Consider the following 26,462-nt stretch of genomic DNA (forward strand, 5'->3'; position numbering starts at 1 on the left):
AACAGTCTTTCACAGTCGTACTAGGATAGCCCATGAAGCCCCACTTAAAGCATTCCAATGCTTTCCAAATTTGTAGTCCCCCAAAACTCACATTCTCCCAAACAAAAGCATGATCAGGCCTATCACAGCAATACCCCAATCCCTGGTACTAACTTCTGTCTTAGTTAGGGTTTACTGCTGTGAACAGACACCATGACCAAGGCCACTCTTATAAGGACAACATTTACTTGGGAATGGCTTAATAGGTAAAGAGGTTCGGTCCATTATCATCAAGGCAGGAACATAGCAGCGTCCAGGCAGGCATGGTGCAGGAGGAGCTGAGAGCTCTACATGTTCATCTGAAGGCTGCTAGGAGAAGACTGACTTCCAGGGAGTTAGGATGAGGGTCTTAAAGCCCAAGCCCACAGCGACACACCTACTCCAACAAGGCCACACCTTCTAATGGTGCCACTCCCTGGGCCAAGCGTATTCAAACCACCACAATTACCTTTAGAATTTCATACCAGCTTCATGGATATTTCTAAGCTGAAAAATGCTATTTCTTTAACAAACGTATATTCTGAATGTCAGAAGGTGAATAAGATTTTTAAAGAACACCTCTCACTAACTAATTTCAGATGAATTCCTTAACAAACAAACAACCTACAAATGTGAGTCCATTGGGAGTGTCATCAGATGGGGTTGTGCTGTGTCATGCTGACTGAGGATGGTGTTGTGTTGTGTTACAGTGACTGAGGATAGTGTGGTGTGTTACACTGACTGAGGATAGTGTGGTGTGTTACACTGACTGAGAATAGTGTGGTGTGTTACACTGACTGAGGATGGTGCTGTGTTATGTTACAGTGACTGAGGATAGTGTGGTGTGTTACACTGACTGAGGATGGTGCTGTGTTGTGTTACAGTGACTGAGGATAGTGTGTTGTGTTACAGTGACTGAGGATAGTGTGTTGTGTTACAGTGACTGAGGATAGTGTGGTGTGTTACACTGACTGAGGATAGTGTGGTGTGTTACACTGACTGAGGATGGTGCTGTGTTGTGTTACAGTGACTGAGGATAGTGTGGTGTGTTACAGTGACTGAGGATAGTGTGTTGTGTTACAGTGACTGAGGATAGTGTGGTGTGTTACACTGACTGAGGATAGTGTGGTGTGTTACACTGACTGAGGATGGTGCTGTGTTGTGTTACAGTGACTGAGGATAGTGTGGTGTGTTACAGTGACTGAGGATAGTGTGTTGTGTTACAGTGACTGAGGATAGTGTGGTGTGTTACACTGACTGACTGAGACCCACTTTGTTGAGCAGGACTGGTATTGACTTGTAGCTCCTTTTCCAGAATCCTACTTTAAGGAAACACATTCCCTAACGTAACTTCTGCTGCTCCTTCTGTCCCTCCTTCATCCAGCCCTGCCTTTTCATTCTATAGAATTAGCAACCACTACCACAACCAAGGCGTGGGCAACATGAATCCATCCTTGTCAAACCAGGCTGAATCCAGGGAGGAGGGAGCATCCACTAACTTAGGCACCAGAAAAAAATCAGTATTAGTTTCAGCCTATTCTCCCCTACACAGGAATCCCCTCATCCTGGAGTCAGGGATGCTGGTTCTCAGGGTGCTGGCAAGTCTGGGAAGACAGAGGCTAAGAGAAGAGACCAGTTCTTCTTAATCAAAACCAAAGCCAGATTAAACCCCATATCAAAGGTCAATTTAGAAAGTACATCCATTTCCATAAAGCCCAATGTAAGGTGACGGCTTCACCCACCCCACCCCCGCGTCCCCCCTCCAGCGCTGTGTCTGAAGGAGAGGGATTTGGAACCACCTCCTGCTTCTTCTGCTTCCCTCGTCCTGCATCAGAGCCATGTCAAGGCAGCTTCTGAACGTGGACTTCCCGGCTAAGAAGTATTATCTCCTATGATCCACTCTGTTTGTATTCTGTGACAACCAGAAGACGTAAAAGGGCACCCCATGTTAGAAGCAGCAGTTAACAGTAGTTAGTATAGAATTATACAGATATTAATTACTAGTGGTCAATGGGCATTTTATTCTTTAAGAACTTTACGTGTACATGGTTTACATGATTCCAACTTGAGAGCTGGGTAAGTATTTATTCTCTCATTGAGAACTGAGTGTTCGAGGGTTGCAGTGGTTCTCTCAGGCAAAGGGGGGCTGGGGGTTCAACCTGGGGAGTTTAATTCCAGATTCCACACTGACGAAAGATTAACAGTCTAAATCAATGCTCCTTAACTGGCATCTAGGACTCCCAAGATGAGGAATGTCTGAGGACCTCCTTGGCAGTCACGACTGAGGACGGATGCCCGGAGGAGCCAACCAGTCTAAGCTGTCAACAGTGCTGAGGCTGGGACACTCCCTGTCCTTAACTTTGGAGCTACCTTCTCTCCTGTCACAGGTGGGAATGCAGAGCGGAGGGCAAGCACGAGAAACTTAGCATAAGGAGAGATGAAGCGCGAGTTTGGCAAGTTGACTAGAGTGCTCACTCAACTGTTCAAAAACAGTAAATTAAAAACAAAAATATTAACACTAAAATCAGAAAGGGAAGTGGTAACCAGCATCAAAATTTTAAAGCTGTCTTTGTATTATAATTCAAGCAGGGAAATTCTGAGGCCCTTGCGTAGCCACTAAAAAGAACAGTTACTGGTCCCCTAAGCCTACCTAGCAGGCAGGGGATGTGTATATGGTCCATCTTGCCTGGTCCTCACCAGCAACCCTGCAAAGATACGCTTAGAGAGCATGCCCTGGGCCTCACAGCCAGCAAGGAGCAGAGCCACGAATCTGGTCAGGATCACCCACACTGGTCCACACCATCTCTGAGTGACCTCTGGACCTCACAAAAACTTGGAGACTAAGGGAAACATGGTCATCGGTGAGCATTAAAAATGTTTTTCAGAGGAAGACAGCAACATACCACAGTAGTAAAAGAGTAATATAGAATTAGAGTTTTCCCTGGAATATTCAGCTCTATAAAATTATTGCTGTTCTAGCAAATCTACCAATTTTCCAAATGAAAGTAGGTTTTTTTTTTCTTTTCACTTGCGGCAAAAGCTAGATTTCTAAATTGTTGCAGGCTTAAACACAAACACCAGTAGCTATGATTAACTTGCATTTATCACGACTTTACATCCTAAGGTGAAATAGCTTTTTAAAATACCAAATATCAGAAACCAAAAAAAAAAAAAAAAAAATCTAACTGGGATTTTGGTGGTATCAAAACTTTCAGGCATCTTAGTTATTAGAATTATATCCACACAAAACATTAAATAACACTAAATAAACTCCTGCATCCAACATATGAGTATTTCATTTACAAGGAGTCAGACACAGAGACGCTCACACAGTGGGACCCGTTTTTAAAGAGCAGAAGCCACCTGTGGCTTCCGGGTCGGGCGGTGGGCACCTCGTTACTGCTTAGCTCGGACAGTAGCCAGGAGGGGAACTACCGGATCTCTAGGGCTCGGGCAGGGTACTGCTTCTTGACCTGGGTGCTGTGTAAACAGGTGTTTGCTTCGTGGAACGCCATCAAATTCCACATGGAAGACGTGTGCATGCTAAGGAAAAGTCGAAATAAATGAAAGATACCATACCTGGGGGTGTACGGAAGTAGGATGTGCACCTATAACGTATGAGACCCTGGGCTAACGACACTCACCGTCACATGCTAAGCAGAAAGTAGGAAGAAATTCAAAATACTAGGTAAGATCTGCTTGCCAGAAGTCCATTCACCTCACCGAAGACGAGCAGATTCACATCAGTTCTACTCTGCTGGTAAGACTTAAATATCAATGCCGTTCGGATGATCCAGCAAGGCACGACAGGGCAAGCAAGTAGACTCTGCATGTGAGGACACTTGCCGCCAAGCTCACGCCAGATTCAATCCACGGGACCCTCGGGGTAAAAGGTCAGAGCTGGTTCCCACGAGCTGCCTTCTGACCTCCACACATACACCAGGACACGTCTGCCCAAACACACCCAGAACACGTATGTTTTTAGAGGTAGTCACACTCTTCTATGTATACGACTAGGCTGCAAAGGAACGTAACGGCGATGGTTAATGTCAGTTGTCTGGTACAGAATTCAACTCAACTCCTGTGAGGGTTTCCTCGGTCAGATTAGTTCAAAGAGGAAAGACCCATCTTGATGTAAGTGGTACCTACCTCCCCTCCCTTCAAGCCCAGAGAAGGGGAGAGGAACTGTGTTGTTTGCCTGGCTGTTTTCACTCTTGCTGGCAAGTTCACCTATCCTGTCGCCAACACCACTGCGTTCCTTTCCAGGTTTCCCTTGTAGACTGAAGACCAGAAGCTCCCTGAGTATCTTCCATGCCCTCATCTCCAAACGGGGATGCTGAGACATGCTGCCACATGGTCTGAGCAACTGCCATACTCTGCCTACCTGCTGTGTGTCAGCCATTGTTAGACCAGGAAACCCCCCATCCCTTAAATACACGTGCATTCTGTGAGTCCTATCGCTTTAAGATCCCCGACTATTACAGCAGTAAAATGATTTTTAAAGAAGGTTGATAGAGGGCTGGGGATTTAGCTCTCAGTGGTAGGCGCTTGCCTAGGAAGCGCAAAGGCCCTGGGTTGGTCCCAGCTCGAAAAAAAAAAAAAAAAAAAAAAAAAAAAAAAAAGTTGATAGAAAAAAGATTGCTGATGTCCAGGTTAACAATTCCAACCAGACATTATTATTATGACCGACTTAGAGAAATCTTTTTTTTTTTTTTAAACATCTAATCTGTTCGTGTTTAACAAGGGCGCAGCTCTACATGGAAAAACACGCAGAACAACTCTTATGTTCGAGACTCAAGGCTTGTGGAACTCGGCTGGCAGGTGAAGAATGCCAGAGCAATGGGCTGTGCTGGGCCAGAAGCACCTTCCCTTGAGAGGGCTGTGTCACGGGACTCTCTGCGCTGACCACACTCTCCAGCGAGGGTGTCCACTGACCTCCAACGTTAGTGCGCTCAATGATTCAGAAACTTCTTCGCAGTAATGCTTCACTGCTGGGAGCTAAGAAAACGATAAACTCAAATCATCAAGTTCACATAGGAAGCCTACAACCAAATTCAGTTTCAGTTTTAACCCAACTTTAGCTAAGTTTCTTCTAACACCTCAACGGCCGGTACAAAAGTGTAGGGGCCAGGTTTCAGAAACCAAAGCCCACTCTGACATTGTTATGAGTAATTCTTTCCAGAGCCCACCTCACCAACATCAGTGTACATTAGCCGATTGCTACCACTACCGTATAGGAGTTGATGCCTTCCAAGTTAGCCACTGGACAGCAAACCTACAGGGTAACCTGCTGTCCCAGGAAGGCCCAAAGCAAGTAAGAGCGTCTGTGTAAGAGCTGAGCATGTCGGGCTAGGCAGCAGGACAGCGGAGACACACAGGCTCCTGTATCTGAGGAAAGCCAGTCCACACCTCTGACGAAGCATAGGTGCACAGCAAACATTCTGTGAGATCCGAAAGGACTTCTCTCTGAGGATGGGGAGGAGATTCCGGGGAGGTGAGAGCACAGGTTAGTATATGAGACGGAAACATGTGTTAACAAACGAGGGTGTTACCGACAGAAGCACAGAGCTGTGAGGGGAAAGGCTATCTGGCGAGCGGAGAGGAAGAGAACAGACCGTGTGAGGAGCTCAGAGGGCAGCTGAAAATGCAAAGAGAATACAGTCCAAGCGAGCACATCTGCCCGCTCTGCAAGACAAAACCAAAGGGCTCAGAGGCCAGGACTTCTTTACCTAGAACACAGATGCCATCGACCGAGCTCGCAGATGTAAGCGGTGTTGGACACAGTCACGTGGGGTTTCAAAGAGGCCAACATACTTTCTCGAGAACCGTGTGCTCCGAAGCACAAGAGTCTAAACCAACAGCAGTCATTCCCAGTCAGCCCATGATAGCGATTCCCTCTCCACTCCATCGCCATTTTCAGCTGCACTGGACTCATTTCCCTGCACCTGTACAGCATGCTATCAAAACCACCCCTGCAGACACACTCGCTATTACTGAGGTCAAGCCTCCATCACTGATCCCTCTGTAGAAGGGCTCTCTGCGGAACACCCGATCTCACTAACCACTGGTGCTGCCAATTCAACAAGGCAGCTTCCAATTCCAACTGTGTGTGTGTGCATATGTGTGTGTATATGTGCATGCAGGTGTGTGGGTGTGCATGTGTGTGTGTGTGCATGCAGGTGTATGTGTGTGTGTGCAGGTGTGTTGTGTGTATGTGCTTGCAGGTGTGTATGTGCATGCAAGTGTATGTGTGTGTGTGCAGGTGTGTGTGTATAGGTGTGTGTATGTGCAGATGTGTATGTGTGTGTGTGCAGGTGTGTTGTGTGTATGTGCATGCAGGTGTGTGTGTATGTGCATGCAGGTGTATGTGTGTGTGTGTGCAGGTGTGTGTGTGTAGGTGTGTGTGTGCAGGTGTGTTGTGTGTGTTTATGTGTGTGTGCAGGTTTGTGTGTGTACAGGTGTGTGTGTGTGTGCAGGTGTGTGTGTGTGAGTGTGCGTGTGTGTGTGTGTGTGTGTGTGTGTGCAGCCAGTATGCGTGTGCCTCTGTGTGTGCATGTGTGTTTTGTACGCAAGTTGAAAATGTGCATGTGGCAGCTGGACATTGACATCGGGTGTCTTCCATTTTACTTTTAGAAACAGGTCTCTCACTAAACTCAGAGCTCCCCAGACTGCATGGCCAGCACATTCTAGGGATTTGCCTTTCTCTGCAGCCCAGTGCCAGCCAGGGTTACAGACGTGCTGACACGCTGTTGCACTGGGCTCTTAGGTAGGCACTGGATCTAAACCCCGTCTTTGTTCGTGTGCAGCTTTTCCCACTGAGCAGTCTCATCAGCCTGGCAGCTCCCACCCTTGTGAGCGAGAATTCACTAATTCACTTTGTTGTCACGGCGGCCCCTGTCTGGCAATGAATGGGTTTCTGAGCCACATTTCCAACCCAGCTCAGAAAAGGCAGTCAGAGGCAAGCCTCCTCAGTGTGTCCCCTGTTCTCAGGGAATCTACTCCGTGCTTCGGCACCTGTGATTACGTGATCCTCCAGGGCCCTGGGCAACGCACTCCTTAGAAGTGAGTCAACTTGCCAGGTCGTTTTTGTCGGTTGGTTTGGTTGGTTTGGCTGGTTTGGCTTTTTGACACTTTAAAAATGCAATCTAAGGGGTTGGGGATTTAGCTCAGTGGTAGAGCGCTTGCCTAGGAAGCGCAAGGCCCTGGGTTCGGTCCCCAGCTCCGAAAAAAGAACCAAAAAAAAAAAAAAATGCAATCTAAATAAAAGTCCTCTGAATTTTTATTGGTCACTGTTTTCAAAGGGAAAGTTATAAGAAAAGACCCCCTTCCTCAACAAAAAGAGGGTTCCAAGTGACTAACGGGGTCATAATTCAACTGGGTTAGATTAAAAGCATAATTAAAGATAGCATTCTCTAACACTAATATGTTAAAAACAAGTCAATGGAATTTTGCTTTAAGGACACAAATTATTTTTCCAACTAATACATGCATTGAGTCAAAATTATAATTATTGTGTAAATGTAATATACATAATTACAGTGTTAATTAAAGATGCCAAGCACTAGAATCAACATTTCCTGTTTTAATTCTCTACCTCCAAAATTGTTCCTTGTCCCTCAGTTGTCGTTTTTTTCCCTTAATATCTTTGTTTCCTCTAACACAAGACTAAGAACCAATCACAAATACAGGCGTTTTGTACTTAATCTACCATAGAACAGTAGGTGTAAGTTTTCTCTTGCCGCTGTAACAAACCATCAAAGACCTCTGCTGCTAAAAGCACAATAAATTTTCTTGCAGACCTGTTTGCCAGTATTCAGCAGGCACCCTGGATTCCCTGCCAGAACCACACCAGGAGGACAGCAACGAGTGAGTGAGTTCAGGGGAGACTGCTTCTAAGACACTTGGGTTGACTGCAGACCCTATGGTGGGAAGAGTGAAGCTCTGGTTTCCTTACTGGCTGACAGGTTTGTCCCCAGCTTCAAGAGGAAGCAGGCACTCTGATTTACGGTCCTCTTCCTCTACTTCAAAGCCCCCTTTGCCCTTCTGCCCTCATCTCTCTCTAAACTATGCATCAAAAACCCTTCCCTTCCACTGTTAAGGGCCCTTGTGATTACACTGGGCCCTTGATAATCCATGATAATCCCTCTTAAAAGTTCCTGCCTTATTACATGCAGGGTTCCTTTTGCCATGAAGGCAAAACCAGAAATTAAGGCACAGGCCCCCTGCACCCAAATGGGCTAACTACCTATAGAGTGCATACGAGAGACTCTTTTATTTGAAAGCGTGACTGTTATTCACGCTACACAGCAAATCAGAGTCACACACACACACACACACACACACACACACACACACACACACACAAACAACTTTTAAATTGCTGAAACTAGGAAAATCCCAATATTGCGAATCAATACATCGCCCTTTTGGAAGTACTCAATGTTGGAATCTGGAATCAGACTTCTAACTTCAGGTTAAAATGTATTATACAACATACTGAAACCTACTTGAAAGGCTCACAAAAGGCTACAGAAGAGAACTGATAAGGAATTATGTTGTTTCAGGTCCTAAAACTGCAAGTGACGCTGGTTTTAAATACTTAAAAGCACCCCATACATTTCCTGGTATTCATACTATGAAACCACACGCAAATGTGGTGGGCAATGGCATCAATCACTCACAGAGTCACCCCACTAATTTCCAAGCTCCCTGTTAGTCATTAGAAGCTGTTAGCACGATCCTTTCTTTGACGCAGTTGCACACGTGGCTCGATGTCTGAGCTAGGGTTTGACTGAAGAACCCAGGTTCTCTCACTGCTCCAGTTAGTGGAAGGGAGCAGAGTCTGCACACACGAGGACCCTGACTGTGCTGGAGGGGCAGCTCTCGCCCCTTTGCTCACTGATCCACGTTCAAAGCACCTGCTCTCGTACAGTCACTGTTTCTGCCATCACCTAAGCCGTGGAAATTACTTATTAGGTGTGATTTTTTTGCTCTACAGAATTCCAAAAACAACTGGTCAGATAATAGGAATCAATGAATTTTAAAGATAATGTTAAAAGTAAATAATGCATTACTCATATCTGTAGTCTATATAAGGTCCATGCTCGGGTAAGCTGTCAGATACTTTATTTTTTCTCCTGGAATTCTTACTTGCATTTCTTTTCAGATTTGGTTCTAAAATATTCTGACTCACCACCACACTTGCCTCTATTTGCTTTTTATGGGTTTTATCATCAATTACCTGTCAACTAACTCTGGCCATGTTGGCATTACAATTTCTTATTCTTAATATAAAGAAACGCTTCACATAACATCAGTTACACTACCAAGGCCAAACCCTTAAAAATGCTACCCAGCCAACTGCTACCTCAGTCTCCACACAGGCGAATGCCTTTCTGAGACATCAGAGCTAAGAGGATACAGTCACAGCAGGCTGCTATCAAGGCTCAGTTACCTCAACATTGTAACTCCGGGTTCTTCGGAATGCTATCTAACTCTAGTATGTATTTGATGTTACCTCAACATTGTAACTCCTGGCTCCTCAGAATGCTATTTAACTCTAGTGTAACTCTGATGTGAAGTAACCAATTCTTTCAACATAAAATGTTACAAGGTTTCCTTAGTTTACCTTTCAAATCATCCACAGAAAGAACACCAGGGAGAGTGTCCACTGACAGACCCTTCTCCCCAGCTCCTCACCTGCATCATCTGTGCAAAATCTGTGAGGTTTTCCTGTAAGTACGGCTCCTGGAAACCATTTTTATTGAATCCATGAGAGCCAGAATAAAGCTTAATGTTTTTCAGATGTCACTCCTTCCGGCTCTGTGAAATCAACGAAAGCCATCATGCCATCTCCACAGTCTTCCGCATTGCACTTTAAGTAAATCACTGGACTTCTACGTGAAATGGTTGGCGCTTCGCCCTTGATGACTCGGATTTTACTGCTTTGCTTTTCTAAGTTTTCCAAAGGGTGATTTTTCCCCCATCTCAGTGGATGTTGTGTAATGATCGGAACCATAAATTTAAACTGACATGATCACTTCCTACAAGAACTGTACTGGAAGGCAGGATACTCTGTCAGGAAATCAGGTGAACTGTATGGCATGCTCTCGGGCACACCGTCTTTGCTTTATCAACACTCAGTAACGACAAGTTGCTACTTTAACCATGTAGAAGCTGACCCGTGCCTGCAGTTTTACTGAAATAAGTGGCTTCTCATTCTAGAAATGACACAGTTTGTTTTATGTTTGTATCCAGTAGAGAATCAAGATACATTCAGCTCTGCAGTTTATTACTCATTCTTTTCTTTTCTTTATAGGTTCAGAATATTCATACTTACAGTGCGCCTAAATGGAAAAGCCCAAACTATAACATACCTTACTGAATTAATTAAATTATTTACAATAATCTCACTAACTAATTCTTGAACTTCAAACTGTCAGAGAGTAGAGTGTGGTGATTCATACACGTAGTCAGGAGGCTGAAGCAGGGGGACAGTGAGTTTAGGGCTAACCTAAACTACATATTACACCCTGTCTTACCAAGCAAAACAAACAGGTTTTCTCACACTACGGACTGAAGATTTATAACAAAGTGACTATAAAGGAAACCAAAATCAAGACTGTAAAGCCAAACTATGTAAAAGCAGCACCAGTGAACAATCTGGGGACACTGAGAAGCTGGTGCTTCTCCTCAAGCAGTCAGCTATGCTTTCCAGGGCCACCAAGACACACTTCAAAGGTGGACTCGATGAATCCTGTTAGCTGCTGAGCTAACACTAAAGATGACATCAGCTCTCCCACTTCTCACAATCACTGTGATGCTCACAGTGTTCCATCCACTACCCACTCAAACACGCCGCTGCGGTATGGTCGGTCTCCAAAGGCTTACGTGTCCACAGCTTGGTTCCTGGGTGAGCCATGCTGAATAGAGGTGCATCTGTAAGAGGAGGCCGTAAGGTCGCCACCATCAGACTGGATGAGTACTGATCTTAGAGTAGGTGAGGTGTGAGGACACCAGATAAGCTCCTATAAGAACCAGCGCTGGGAACAACAGCTCCAGGATATCCGCTCCATTTCCCGGCTAGTACAAACCCCAATGCTTCCCTTTCGGAGAAACTCAAATCCTCCAGCTAGGCCTGATCTCTCTGCATCCCTGGCTGGCTCTACCCCAACGTTTCCCAGTCTGCAGAGGATTATTCGCCCTCACGCAGAGACTCTTCCCTGCCGACCTGGTCCACATTTGTGCCTTTTTCCTCTCAGCGCTTCTCACAGTGCACAGTTGCATATGTACTCAAACAACACTCCACTGTTTGCCCACACTGGCCGATTAGCTCTGTGCTGATGCGTCTGCCCGAGGCAGTCTACCCAGTACCTGGCATAATGCCTGGGCGTGGAAGGTACTGGATAAATATTTGTTGAATAGATGAATGGGTGAATAAAATATGAGGCTTTATGCCTGTGTAACAGATCTGCCAGGAGTAAAACAGGACTTCTGATACTTCTAACCACATTATACAGTCGGAGAGGACCTGTATTCTTCCCAGAGCAAATATGTACACAGGTAAAGATTATACAAGCCGAGATTATACAACAATAGCGTGGGCTTGCCATCAGAATCTGCCTGGCTTTAATGCTGGCATTCATGGGCGACTAAGAGGGCCCGTCTCCCGCTGACTTTACCATTGGCCAAGAGACATCATTGCTCTGCCCTCAAACAGAGAGACTGAGGGAAGACACAAGGACAAAGGTGTTAGGAGAGAGGTCGGGCCAGACACCAGGTCACTGAAGTGCATGAAGGAATAAACTGTAGGTCAGCAAGGGGAGCAGGGGCCAGGACCGAGGTAAGTCAGGAACATCGACTCACAGGAGACAGGAACGGCAGCGGGATGTAGTCATGTCTAATGCCATGGCCGGAAACAAAACATGGGAAGGGTAATAAGTGTGTTTAGGAGCTGGGAGTTCATCTCCTCAATCCTGCCTGTCCACCAGACTACTGGCTTATAGATTCAGTCAAATATGTGAGCACAAAGAAACTGTTCGTGCCTGGATGGAACCCAGAAGCAGCAAGCAAGGCTCACAGAGCAAATGTAGCAGGCCTAGCAGGTCACACAGACAATGGTGTGCATCTGAAAGGCCCAGGAGGGCACAGCCTGTGACTGAGGTCTAGGTCCCTGAATGGGAGAAACAGATTCAACCCCTATTCACGCTACAGACGATATTCCGTGTTTCTTAGGTACAAAGCCCTGGAGGCAGTCGTACAAGGACAAGTAAGGCTGAGGTAGGCCAGTGGTTACCACCCCGCACCCCCACCACACACAGCACGGCCCTGGTCTGTCTCCCTGGGCCGTGGTGAGGCCAAGCTGAGCCTACCAGATTCTCTCCTAAAAATGCAAACCTTGAGTAGCCTTCCAAGGCTCCGAGAAAATATTTTCTTTTCCAGATTACAAAGAGGGTCAAGGCCTGATGTGCCCAATTCTTAATATTGTGGATAACGTGTTTAGGTACAGAGACTGGCACGACTACTAAAAGGTGAATGGTTTAAAAATCTTGAGGCAAAAATCTAAGCATGTAGGAAAAATAATGAAAGCTAAAAGGGGGCAGCAAGAGGTGGGGAGAGAAGAAGGCAGAGGATTCCTTATTGCCAAATTCCCCAGAGCTAGCGACAAGTTTGTTCTATTTCATCACAGCATGAGCTTGGAGAGCCAAAGCGAAATCTAACGTCTACAATGTGTGTGTGCGTGTGTCTGTCTGTCTGTCTGTCTGTCTGTCTGTGTCTGTCTCTGTGTCTGTCTGTCTTTGTGTCTGTCTGTCTGTCTGTCTGTCGTGGGGGCGGGAATGAACCAAACTCAGGACCCTGTATACACTCTAAGCCAAGTCCTCTATTACCATGCCCGAGCCCCAGCTTTCTGTTTGTCAGCCATTCTATTAACATAAAACGCCCGACTTTAAAAGGAAATCACGGCTGTATGACGGGAGATCCCCATAGAGTGAAGAGAAACGTTACGTTGAAAACGAAGGAAACGATAATCGGGACAGATTCAAAGCAAAACAGGGAAGAGAAATGTCAATGGCTCTACCGAATTAAAAGGACCGTATTTACACTCCAAGAATGTTCTGGGCACTCATTGTGTGCTCTCAAACATCCGTCTTGTTTTCCTTCTTCACATTCCACACGGGGTGTCCTGCGCAGGTCCTGGGTTCCATCCCCAGCAGGCGGTGCTGTTTAGGGAGCTTGCAGATCCTTGGACGGGAGGCGTGGCTGTTGGCAGTCAATCGGAGGCAGTCCTGTGTGCTCTGTTCCCAGGACCATCAATGCCTCCTGATCCACCATGAAGTCAAAGGCTTGTGCTACAAGATCCAGCCACCGGGGACTGAGCCCCTCGGCCACCGTGCCTTCGCCGTTGCCGTAACTGGCATCTCCTGAAACGCGGCCGGAGTAAACCAACCTCTCAGGGATTTTGTCAGGGGTGGCTGGGGGAAGTAACTACGACAGACTGTAAGACCTTTCTCGTGTCCTTCACCGCCCAAGAGCTCGCTTCTACTCCATCCCTTGTGATCCTTCAGGTCCCGGTGAAGCCAGGTCACATCATCTCCCAGCCTTCACAGTAGCCAACCTTGTCCACTCTACACTACTCTTTCTTTTTGGCTCAGTCATCACTATCAGCAGACCGCTGGGGCTGGTGCATTCTCAGACCCTCTCCAAGGCCGCGACACGGATCCTTAAACAGCCAACTGTTCGCAGGCTGATCACTGTTTACGCCGTGCATGAACACGATGAACACTACACTCGATTCCAAGGAAGCGTCGTGTCCTCTGAAGGCTGGTGTTCAGTAAAAACAGAACCGGTGCTTGACTTTGCCCAGGTTGTTCAAAGCCATAATCACAAACACATCCAGTAACCCGGTAAGAAACATTGCATATTAATATGTTATTTAAAAGGCAGGTATTATATAGCAAATTGTTTTATTGAGAGAAAACTTGCCGTAAGTGTAGTATGTAAAACTGATCATAGTATAATATCAGTGTAACAACTTGCCAGTCAGACTGGAAACTCAAGATACTTATCTCTTGATTATGTATCAGAGGACACACATGATTTAATCCTTTAAAAAAAATTAACATTTCATTTACTTCCAACTTGGTCTTGGTTACCGTTTTATTGCTGTGAAGAGATACCGTGACCAAGGCAACTCATAGAAATTTACTTGGTCTGCTTACAGTTTTAGAGGGTTAGTCCATGACCATCATGGTGGGAAGCAGTCAGGCACTACATGGGAGCAGTAGCTGAGACTTTTACATCCTGATCCACAGGCAGCAACCACAAAGAGAAGACAGGCCTGGCGTGGGCTTTCGAAACCTCAAAGCCAACCCTCAATGACACGCCTCCTCCAATAAGGCCACACCTCCTAATCCTTCCCAAGCAGTTCCACAACTGGGGACCAAGTTCAAATATGAACCTAAGGGTGTTATTCTTCTTTACACGACCACCAACCAATTTACTGGGAAGGAATAAGCGTGGTGAACCTACTGTACCACTTAGACCTGTCTACTTCACACTGTATTAATCACGCAAACTCAACCCCAAGTCATGGGTGGACAATGCTACAACACGTTATAGCAATGGACAGAAGGAAAATGGCAATCTTTGGGAAGTTTAGCCCCAGATCTAATGCAAAAATCCTTTAAGATAAAAAGCATCACACAGCTCCCAAACACAACTGTAACCGGATGAACGCCAGCTGCCTTCTGCCCTAAAACAGTGTACGAACTTCCAACGTCCCCTGCCTACCCCTCCCCATCAGCCATCGTGCAATGCTTCCAAATGTTTGAGCATCAGGGAATGGGGAGAGAGATGCTGTGGGCACCTATTGGGTCAAGGTCAAGCTGCTACACACCTCACCGTGCACAGCACAGCTCTTCAAAGACATTCCCCAGCCTCATGTAGCTGAGTAGCTCTGTACTACGTGAAAAACAAGGTCCAGAGGAAAGAGCAGCTGACGAGAAATATGAATGTCACCATTTGCCTCAGCCACCTACCTTGGATGCCTGGGGTGTGGAGACCACGTGGATTGTGCTGGGTTTGACACCGTTGGCCTTGGTCCGCTTATACAGGGCAAATCTGCTTTTCCTCCTGCCCCTGTCACCATTAGGTAAAGCACCATTGTACCTGAAGTAGAGACAATAAAAGCGACCGGTCAGTTGCTTGTAAGTTTGAAAAGTGTTAGGTGTGAGCACTAGGGCCAGAGGGCAGGAGTGGCCAGAGAGCTGCTCCCTGAGCCCTTACGGAAGGAGAGGGTTGCGAGCAGACTTCAAGCTGTAATAAAGCCCAAGTCACTTCCAGAGATTTAAAAGTGACGGACAAGTAATTATAGGTTTCCTATTCTATAGAGACAGACTCTGCAAATCTTCCTCAGAAGAGACAAGGGTTTACATAAGCAAATGCTCATTCTTCAGAGGCTGTACAAACACTGGTTGGAGTTGGGAGAGCCTCTCTAACAGACCTCGGGAAAAACACTTGAGAGGTAATTTAAATGAACTAGTTAGGGAGGAGTATGCTAATTAAGCCGCATCTCTTACTCTCAGATCATGTTAATGCTTTCTGCATGATCTTCATTCGCAAAAAAGTCTAAATTTAGTCACTTTCTGCAGAGTTCTGAATCCTGGGTGCATTCTCGCTAGTTTGAACCCTACACAGCTAGGTTACCAGAAAAAAAAAAAAACAGGTTATACAAATTGTACACGAGTTTTACCTCGCTCTAAAATACCTTGGAAAGTAAACAAGTCCTGAGGTAGGCTGCTCATATTTAGCTAATGCCAGAGTTTCAAGAAATTCAGGATTACAGCTGACAGTGTGGTTTCAACTGCGTGTGCTAACCACGGCTTAACTACTAATCTCTGAATGTTTTAACCAGCATCCCATGTGGCCACACGGATTTGACTAAGACTCTTTTGGCACCATGGCAGAACTTCCTCCCGAGAGAAGATGCCAGTGAGAATCGTGTAAAATTTACCAGGATAAACACAGCTGCTCTAAGGCCCTCTGAGAACACCAAAGAGGAGGGCCACAGGTCTGGTCGCCTGTGCCTACTCGGTCTTACCCAGCAGACCCCGTCCAGAAGAGAGGTGTGGGGTGAGGCCCCTGGGAACTGAGCAGGTTGGAACAAAGGGGTCTGGGTGTATTTATAAGGGCTGAGTCAATGGCTCTACCAGACAGTGGTTTTACATTACAACGAAGTTATTTGTACTGTGACTGTCATCTGTTTCCATGCCCACCGCAGCAGAATGCCAGCTACCTAAGGATGTCTCCAGACTGAAGGAAAAAAAAATTGTCAAGTTTTAGGAGTCTCTTTTTTCCTCTGAAGCAGGAGTTTTAAAAATGTATATTTTGCCTAAGTCTGCCATCACTAGTATCAAGTACTCACGAGTAAACGATCTCTATAGACTTACTTGAATATATTCTGACACCACTTAACTCGGGATCAGCAATATATATACATATATATATATACACATATATATTTACATATATATATACATACACACACACACACACACGCACATTTATTAAAGGAAACATGTGAACCGATTAAAGTCAAGATAGTGACCAACTTGGAGAGGTGTTTTCACAAGTTCTGTCAAGGTTTCCTATGTCACACAGTTTCCTCGCTCCTACACTCCCAGTCAGGGGAGCCAGGCCTGGGCAGTGTGCCACAGGCACTGTGTAGCTCTCTGCTCAAAACTGCATCCCCTCCTCGAAAACCCGCCCCTCCCCTCACACTACCACTCCCTGTCTGCATAAGACGGGACTTGCCAGCACCTTCCCCTGCTCCTCTCCAACTTATATCTGGTCCAACAACATCCTCATCCTAGGACACACAGAACTGGGAGAAGGGACAACTGACCGTTTTTGGTGGGTGGCCTGAGCCACATAAACAGAGCAGTGGGAATGTCACGTTCTGGCTGACGCAGAAAGCGAGGGGAAACCGTGTCTGTAAGGGCTTTTACAGGCTCAGATGTCCTCCAAGCCTCATTCGCGAGAGGCTGTTTCACAGCCTCCACGCTATGACCAGCACAAAGGGAAGGGGCCAGGAATGCCAGCACATGCAGAAATGACTTGATTTAAACTGCCTGCGTTCTTGCACAGGTGCACAGATCCTGTAGGCTACACAAATGCAGCAGTGCACGTACACACTAATGCATCTACACAACGGCAAGTGCAAAGTCCTACTGGGAGCAAAACCGTGGCGGGAAAGCAATGGCAAAGATGAGTCCAGTTTCTCGTTTAGATTGAGCGCCTAAGCCGTACACCCAGTGTTTACCAGGGCCCTGCCTTCACGGGAGCCTTCGATCTGTAAGGATCGAATACAGTGGTGTTAGAAACACACAGGACCAGGGGTGCTAGCGGCATACAGAGCAGGGAAGGCACTCTGGAGTTGTCGTGTACCCAGGCCAGAGGATAAGATGTGGAACACACACTAACCAAGAAGACTCGGGGAGTCCCAAGTTCTAAGTTCCAGAAGCAAAAAGGCAGTGGGGAGGTGGGAAGGGCAGACAGGGTGAGGCTACAGGAGCAGGGTCCTGCAGGAAGGACCTGGCTTTCTTAGCCTAAGGAGAACAGGGAGTCTGGTAGGATTTGCTCAGTTAGTATGATAGGACCAAGGAAGTACTCAAGTAAGGTACATGATTCAGGATGAGCTCACATGGGCTATTCGAGTGACCGGTGCAGAGCCTCGTCACAGCCTGAGGGGGCAGGCGGTAGACAGATGCTGCGTCCCCAAAACAGATACGAGCACACCCTGGAGTCTGTGGGTGGACCTTTCAGGAAAAGGCGAAGGCTTTCAAGAGGAAGCCATGGTAAACTGTTGGTGGGACCTAACTCTAATGACAAGCATCTTTAAGAGCCGCTCTGAAACAGAGGAAGAGATTGTGCAAAGATGGTGGGGAGCACACTCTAAGGAATTCCTGAAGCCACCAAAAGCTGAAAGAAACAAGGAAGGCCCTGGAACCCTCAGAGGGCACAGGGCCCAGTCCACACCTTCATCTCAGTCAGCCGTGAGCCTTCCAGAACTGTGAAAATGTAACACCCATTGTTCTAAGCTACCCGTGGGCGCTCATCTGTTATATAAGCCCAGGAAATTCCGCAGGATGAATCAAAGCAGAATGGTGGCAATGAGCTAGGGCCTGATAAAGAGGTGGCATTAAAAAAAAAAAAGCTACTACATCCCAAGGATTCTAGTGCAGCATGGGGCCCCAGGTCCACAAACATGTGATGTTACACAGGTTGTACTTGAACAAGTCAACAGTATGGACAGAGAAAGGAAAGATCAGAGAGGTTCTGGCCTGGCCAGGGTGAGGGCACTTCTAAAAGGAGTACTGGAATTACGGGTTATCCAGATACCAGGCAGAGGACAGCTGCCATGGGCCCTGACAGATCCTCACATCACTCAAGGGCAGGGAAGATTTTGCCTGGGGGGCTCCCTTTGTAAACTTTGTAAGCCCTCAAGGCAGGAAACTACCCAGCCCCACTATTCCCCACAACCCACACACACACTCGCACGCACGCACGCACGCACGCACCAGAAGCCCCAGCAGCCATGCCCCTCCCTAAGACCTCCCTAACTGTCCTAGCCTCTGTAGCTGTCACGAAGGTCATCTCTGGACCCCCAACAGGACCCTCCTCAGATTACACTTATTTTAGGTGAAAAGTCTGAATAAAAGCTACCAATCCCTATGAATAGGGAGACCCACCAATCCCTGACCTTCCCACAGAAACCCATTAATTCCTGAGCTCCCACAAGTTCAGGACTTGCAATTCTACCACCCTTGAAATCTCCATGTTAGGAAGCCCCACAACGCCCAAGAACCCCTCTATAAACACCAAGCTTTGTCCAACTTCCTGCTGTGTTACTCCCTCCCAGGGGCATAGGTAGTCGCTCCTGAATTGTCCCCTCCACACCCGGACCCTCTAATAGATCTTTTATGAGATTTGCTGTGACCCTCTCGACAGAAGAAGACAAGAAAAGTGAAGAGAAGAAACAGAGAGAAGGCGGAGGCTCCTGAGTTCCTCAGCTCAGCTGGGGATCCCCTCCCCGGGGGCTGCAAGGCCTCTGCTGAGGAGGCTTCCTCTGAGAGCTGCATGGTTCCTGGGCTCCCTTGTCTCAGGATGCCCTTCCTTTGGAGCACCGTCTCACCTCAGAGCTGTGTGGTCCCTGGGTTTCTGAGCCCCAGAATGCCTTCCCATCCGAGCAGAAAGGCCAACCATGTCGGCGGGCCTTTGCCGTGGGATGTTAGCTAAAGCAAGGAGGATGCACAAGAGCCCTGTTCAAGAAAAAGGTGCGGAGAAGGGAAGCAAAGAAAGCTGAGGCGAGGTCACAGATGAAACCACTACAGAAAACCACCATTCTTAAGCATGGGCAGAGGGAACAAGCCCAGGACAAAGTTTCCTCACAAAGATAGAACAGAACTCCATGGGTAGCACCTAACCAGGTCAACGGGACATGTGAACCATAAGGAGCGATGGTGGTCTGGAATAGAACAGGTCATGGTGACCTCACCATCTTCACAAACTAAACAAAGCTAATACCTTCCACCCTACGCCTCCCAGAGCCTCCACGGCGGCTCCACCCCCAGCAGCATTAGTCTAGGAAAGCACTGTGTCCGTCAGCCACACCAGCTTCCCGGACTCCTTCAGCCGATGGTCACCTGATTTTTGTCTCAAATGGAAACATGCACTTGGTCACCCACCATGGATGCCCAACGCCCTTCCACCCATTCCTCTTCAAGGTCTCTCCGAAGCTCTCCTATCAAGACACATGTCTGGTGGGTTGAAGAGGGTCACAAATCCCTCATCACTGCTCCTCTGAAAAGTGGAGTCTAGCGTCCTCTTCCCTAAATGTGGGCTGACCTTCATGGCTTATGTCTTACTTGCCAACCAGATGCAGAAGGAGGTGAGAGTCAGGTGTGACACTCTGGTCTCTGTTGGGGACCCTGAGGACCTGGGCTGCCCAGCGTTAAGGCGCTGTGCTTTAGAGTGGCTGGCGATGCTCTCACAGCGTTCATGCTGATGCCCAATCGACTTCAGGTCGGGAACTACAAGCTTGTAACAACCAGCTCTCCCCTTACCCCTCCCTCCCGTCTGGTCCCATTACCCCTAGAGAACTGTGACGGTGTTGGGGAAGTCGAGGTACCTGGCACGGTGCACCAGAGACAAACAGTAGGCACCGAGAGTGTCTCTAGTGACGCGCCCTTGCTTATGGTAGGCCCAGGCAGAAAGGCAAAATTCTGCTTGGAGAGGCAAAAAGGCACTGCTCCCAGAAGGAGGTCAGGATGCCCTCTGCCTGGCGAGCCTTTCACAGAGAATCTGTAGGAACAGAGCGCCCGGGTGCTGCTGACTCATCCTCTGTAGCTGCTGAATGGGGTGCTCCGGTCTGAGCCCACAAGGTGCCTTTGAAGCGTACACATTAAAAAAGAAATCTGAGGATGTTTTTAAAAAACCCATTTACTTAGTAGATGAGCGATTAAAACCTCTGCAAAGAGGCAGAGCCAACAGCCTGCCTTTGTAGTAAACTCACATGGAATTTAAAAGATAATGAAAATCCTTCGGCAGGGGTGGGGTGGGGGTGTTAAAATCCCGCCCAAGTGTTCAAGGGATTCCCTTGGTCTACAATATAGAGTTCATATACCAGTGTCCAGCAATATCATTTCTATTTTCTGCCAAGAAAGCTGAAATGGGGGCATGGCTCTTAGGCTAGTTACAAAGCTCAAAATGGGGAAAAGTCAAGAGCCTCGGCAGGTAGGAAAGGTCATGCAGAACCCAAAGCCACATCCAGTTCTGTCCGACTCCAAACCGCACGCTTTCCTGAACACAGAAATGACAAGGTGGCATCAAGGCATGTCCTGACACCCAACCGGTGACACTGTCTTAAAACAGTACTTGCCACCTAAAGATTGACTTGTCGAGAAGAAGGAAAAAAGGACAGACAACGCTGAGAGACGGGGTGGAGGAGCACCCATCCCGGAGTCACTGCAGGGGCAATGAGCTCGCCCAGCAGCATCCGTGTGGAGTGAAAACTGTGGGCTCCCGCAAGGGAGGCAACAACCGCAGGTTCCAGGGACAGCCAGGGTTTTCGTTACAGACTGAAGGCTCTGGCTTCCGTTCAGAGCATCACCTGTCACTTTCGCCAATAAATCACAAGCAACTACTGTACCCCATGTGACCCAGTAGCAGGACGCAGGCAAGGCAGTGGCCCCACCACTGACTCCCATGCGGAGTCCTGCTCTGACCGGAGGAAGATGCTTGTGAACCATGGCGGCCTGGCCCGCCAGCAGATGTTGCAGTCTTGACCCCCTCACTATTTAACTTAGCGCACTGACCTCTTCCCTAATGAGCTAGAATGCCGAGATGCACCATTTCTCTGTGCACAGCACCGCTGCACACTGCAGTCTTGTAAGTAGCAGGGTTGGGTTTTAGCTACAGCAGGGACGACGGGAACCACTGGAACATCGGTTCCCTCTGAAGGTAACCTGCGGCCACTCTGTGAACATCGGTTCATTCGGGAAAAGTTCCCAGCTCTGCCATTAGAAGACCTTCAAGCATCAGTTTCTTGTCGGAATTGGTACCTGCTCCAAGGAGCCATTCGAAAAGATATTCAACTTAAGACACAGACACATGCATTTTCTTTTTCAAAAACACATCAGGTAAGATCACGGGGTGTTGTCAGGCTAAAGGCTGGGGTCAAAGGAGTCGAGACGCACAAAGAAACCTGAGTCTTGATAGATTTAGCCAGGTGGAGAAGGCTGTCCATGTTACATCAAACCTATACCGGTAAGTGCTAATGAGAGGAATTAAAATAGGAAAACTGAAGGAAACAGAAGACTGTGCCTATGCCCGTTTTTCCGTTTTACCTTTTAGTGCTGGGTGAGCCCGAGGCCACACAAATTATCTATCACTGAGACAGCCCCAGGCCCTCAATGCTGCTGCTGCCCTGGTGTCTTGGAGGCAAATATATTGGCACGTCGATGCGTGCAGCTCCAGTCATGGGGTGATGAACGCCTTCCACAGCCAACCTGTGTGACAGACAGCGCAGGCCATCCGGCGTGTTCACTTTGCTCCTCCCATTTGGAAGGTGGTTATCTTCTAGGCAGCTCCTTCTCTTTGCCCATCTTCCCTACACATCTCCGTGGTGCTGTATGCAGAGGAAAGGCTCACCCAACAACCAGGACATCAGTGTGGGGACACTGACGTAGTCTAAGGATCGTGATCCACCCACTGTGGCCCACCTCTTTCCTTAGCGATAACTGAGACTTTACCTATCATGACTGTATCCTCAGCTACAAGTTACCAATTTAATCAAAGAGCAGTTCTCAAAGGCTTCCACTGAGTATGGACACAGGAGGCATTCCATCCAGGTCTAACTCTGGCATCCTGTGCGTCCCATCTCAGAGGGAGAGTGGGTCGGGTCATGTCTGGTGATGCTACAGGTCACCTCGTGCTTATCGTCTAGTTCCAACTTCCTCGTGATAAAATATTTCCAAAGACCAAGCCTTACAAAGTGACACCCATCCCCAATATCAAGAACACAATCCTTGATTCACCTTCAGCTGACAGACACCTTCCCTTCCCAGGAGGCTGTGGTGGTTTGAATATACTTGGCCCAGAAAGGAGCACTATTAGGAGGTGTAGCCTTGTTGGAATGGTTGTGTCACTGGGGTGTGGGCTTTAAGACCCTCCTCCTAGCTCCCTGGAAGCCAGTATTCTGCTAACAGCCTTCAGAGAGGTAGAACCCTCAGCTCCTCCTGCACCATGCCTGCCTGGATACTGCCATATTCCTGCCTTGATGATAATGGACTGAACCTCTGAACCTTTAAACCAGCCCCAATTAAATGTTGTCCTTTATAAGAATTGCCTTGGTCATAGTGTCTGTTCACAGCAGTGAAACCCTAACTAAGACACAGGCAGATCCACAAGCTTGTCCCTCCTCGGTGTCAAAAAGCCTGGTGTGGCTAGGAGAGGCCTGGATCCTGGCCACCTACAATCTCCCATATGCCTCCACAAAGCCCCTACACTTCTTGAAAGGAGATTTCTACAGAGTGGATTCTGTCCAGTGTGCCTCGAGAGGTCTGGCTCCTGGCCTCGGCCTCATTAGCACCACACCTACGCTGATCCCCGGGCAAGCACTTCGCTCCCTCTGGCTTTCATTCAATTCCTATTGATCCTTGAAGGTCAAAGTTCCTCTAGTTCTTCCTGATACAGAAAGTAAATACATTAATAAAATAAAGGGAATCATGGTGAGGAAAACCTGGCTCACCTAAGACAGACACTCACAAAAAAGAATACTTATTCTTCAATATTTGCCTTTGCCCTCTGAAGTTCTCCTCATTTCTACCTATGCTTTCACACAACCACACGGAGTACTTACTGCTTTCACTGTGCTAAGGCCTGATTTTTAAGCGAACGTTTTTCAGGACGGCTGAAGAGGGTAGACAAAGAACCAGGGATAAGGAGGGGTCCTACTCTCTCTGTTCCAAAACTGCTTCTTTCAGATGACTCCCTTTCGTCTATCTCTGGAGCCAACAGGCCAAAATACCTCAAACTAAGGGATGGTCTATCCATGCTTTATGTCAGGGATGGCTTACTTTACTGGTGAAAATTTTAGTTCTTTTCCCGTAGTCATTTTTTTTTCTAAAAGAATGAAAATGCTACCCTCAGACAGAGTAAGATGTAGCAGGAGATAGGCTTACCCTTTCTGTTACTGTTTCTATCACTTGCCGTTTGAGATCACATGAAGAATATACCCTAAATCTTTCTATGAACTAAATGTCTTCTATATATTGAATACAGACAGTCCCACGTTTCAATAAATTTAGAATTCTAGTACATGTTTTGGACATCAAATCCTATGTATTCCTTTTTCATGACTTTGGTGTCTGTCTATTTTGGTTTGGCCTCTCATTACCAAAATTAAGACAGTCGGGTGTATAAACCATAGGTGGTAAAATAAAAACCCAGTCCCAGGTCTTTATGAATACAGATCCTGGGCCTGCTAACCTTAACGCTCCAGCCATAACCTTTATATGGGTCAGGCCACAGGAGGGCCTGTTCTAGTCAGTGTGTGGGAGGAGCGGGGTTGAGACAAGCAGAGGTTAGAAATGTGCTAGGTGGTGAAGCGGTCTTGCGGGCCTCTCAGAACCACAGGGCAGCCTCCCAAGCCAAAGAGGAGGAGGCACCTGGAGGCTGCCACATCTCATGGATGCGAGGGGAACCCAGGTGATGGGGCGGGGAAACAGGGATGAGGACCGAGAAAGGAGGTTAAAGTGGGGAGGGGAAGGGAGGATAAAGTACTACATGGGTGAGAAGGCAGGGCGGAGGAGGGTGTCAAGCACAGAAGAACTAACGTAAAGGTTGTTGGGAAAAGCTATACGGAAGCCTACAATTTTCTGTGTCCTGATTTTTTGAATGTGCTTGTGTATCCATATATGTTAATTGGAGTTATCACACACGGTGGGTTAAGCTTCTTCCCGTATGTTGCCAGAGAGGCCAATAACAGACGTGAGGGACTTCCCTTAAGTTGTTGCCCAGACCTGTCCTGGAGACCCCACACAATAAGGGCTAGTGCCACTGTTCCTCCCGACTGCCTACAGGAACTTGATAGCCAGACCCTGTTGCTGAGGACACCACACATGTTGGTCATGGGACACAGAGAAACCAAGCTGATGCTGACTGGGATGATTCCTCTCTGTTGACAGCTCTGACAGTCCTGGAAGCGGGGAGAGAGCAACCGATGGTCTTACCCACTTGTGAACTCTGTGTACTGCAACCACTTTCTGAGTGGATTCAAGACCCACTCCACAGCAGAAACATGCCTGGCACTGCAAATCTGACCAAAAACCATAAACGCATGTCCAGGGCACTCCCACGCCCAGGGCTGAGCCTACGTGGACGGACACTGAAGAGCCTCCAGCCAGCTAGGGCACAGCCAACATGACTCTGGCAGGCCTTGCCCTTCTCCCATTCCCTAGGACTTGCTAGAAAAAATGAGATTACATTCCTAAAGCAAGCCCCCAAGATCTACTCCCTTTTTTTGGCCACTTCCTCTTCCTAAGGTCCAGCTATCAGAGTACTGAAGTCCAGCAATCAAAAGCCCCCTTTGGCTCACCTAATTAACATGACCAATTAAAATACAACACCACATCCTAATAAGGGTTCCCCTTTTACATTTATAACCGCCATTTTCCACACCTGTCTCCTCTCTATCCAGAGGCAGTCCTTTGCTCCTCCTCTCCCTTGTTCCCTTCCCCTTCTCCCTCACCCTCTCCCTCGTCTTTGTCTCTTACTCTCTGCCTTCTGGTCCTCTGGCAAATCAATCTCCTCTGTGCTGAGAACTTAGACATGGGAGTCCTGGTCTGACACTTCTCCCTTCAAACACGGCTAGCAAACTGCCTTCTACATTTGTAGAGCTCTACCAGTACTTTGGGAGATCTCAGACCTCCTCAGAGGAGCCCCTCTGTGCAGCAGACAACGGCTATCACATAAACTCACAACTGGTCCAAGTGCAGAGAATCAGTGCTCAACCACAAACAGGACAACTGTTACCACGCCCCTCCTCAAAGCTCAGGACCATCCAGAAGGAGGCAGAAAGACTGAGCCAGAGGACAGGGAAGACCAGAGCTGAACAGCATCTTCAGATGAGACAGGACCACTGCCCTCAGGAACTCACAGCAGCTGTGGCTGGCTACACATAAGGCCAGCCAATGCTCTCTACTATGCGGTGCAAAGGGGTCTTGAGCCTGGTCCCAGCCCTTACTGAAGAGGTACGGGCAGCAGGGAGAGTCTGGGGGATGGAGAGTTTTCTTTACGGGTGTGGTACCTGGTGGGTCAAGTACACGCTAGCGAGTGTCCCACACTCACAAGTGGAGGGCCAGCACAAACTGGAGTCCACACAAGACAAAGCCTGTGGGATGTGAGGTAGCAAGGTGTGCGTGCATCAAAGGCAAGTTAAAGGAGAAAAGTTGAGGGTGACTACAGTCAAAATATATTATATTCTCAAGGGATAAGTAAAAATCTTAACTGAAAAAAAATCTCATGGATGAAATAAGAAACAATGCCACTCCCCAACCCCAGAGCCTCCCCAGTCCCCTCAATCTTCCCACAGTTTGGTAAGTGACCGCTGCTTGAAGCTGGCTGGTACAAAGTAGCAAATGACAACAGTTAGCTGACTTCTGCAACTCAAAGGCAAGTTAACTAAGTAGCTTCCTCAGTACTTAAAGACTTTTGAGGCCAAATAGATACATTAAGTATCTTTTCAAACTTTTATACATGAAGAAAAGCATTCAGAAGGATAAGAATAGAGATAATTGGGGCTGGGGATTTAGCTCAGCAGTAGAGCGCTTACCTAGGAAGCGCAAGGCCCTGGGTTCGGTCCCCAGCTCCGAAAAAAAGAACCA

The 26,462-nt window shown here is 47.5% G+C and overlaps 1 protein-coding gene across 1 annotated transcript in view; it reads right to left on the reverse strand.

Moving 5' to 3' along the window:
* Positions 1-26,462, reverse strand: part of Peli2 (pellino E3 ubiquitin protein ligase family member 2) — a 133,578-nt gene that overhangs the window by 76,197 nt on the left and 30,919 nt on the right. The window contains exon 2 of the mRNA XM_032917608.1: positions 15,057-15,186. Coding sequence (XP_032773499.1) covers positions 15,057-15,186 — 130 coding nt within the window. The remainder of the gene's footprint in view (positions 1-15,056; positions 15,187-26,462) is intronic.

This window comes from Rattus rattus, chromosome 12 (assembly GCF_011064425.1).
Source record: "Rattus rattus isolate New Zealand chromosome 12, Rrattus_CSIRO_v1, whole genome shotgun sequence".
In the NCBI taxonomy this organism is placed as follows: Eukaryota; Metazoa; Chordata; class Mammalia; order Rodentia; family Muridae; genus Rattus; species Rattus rattus.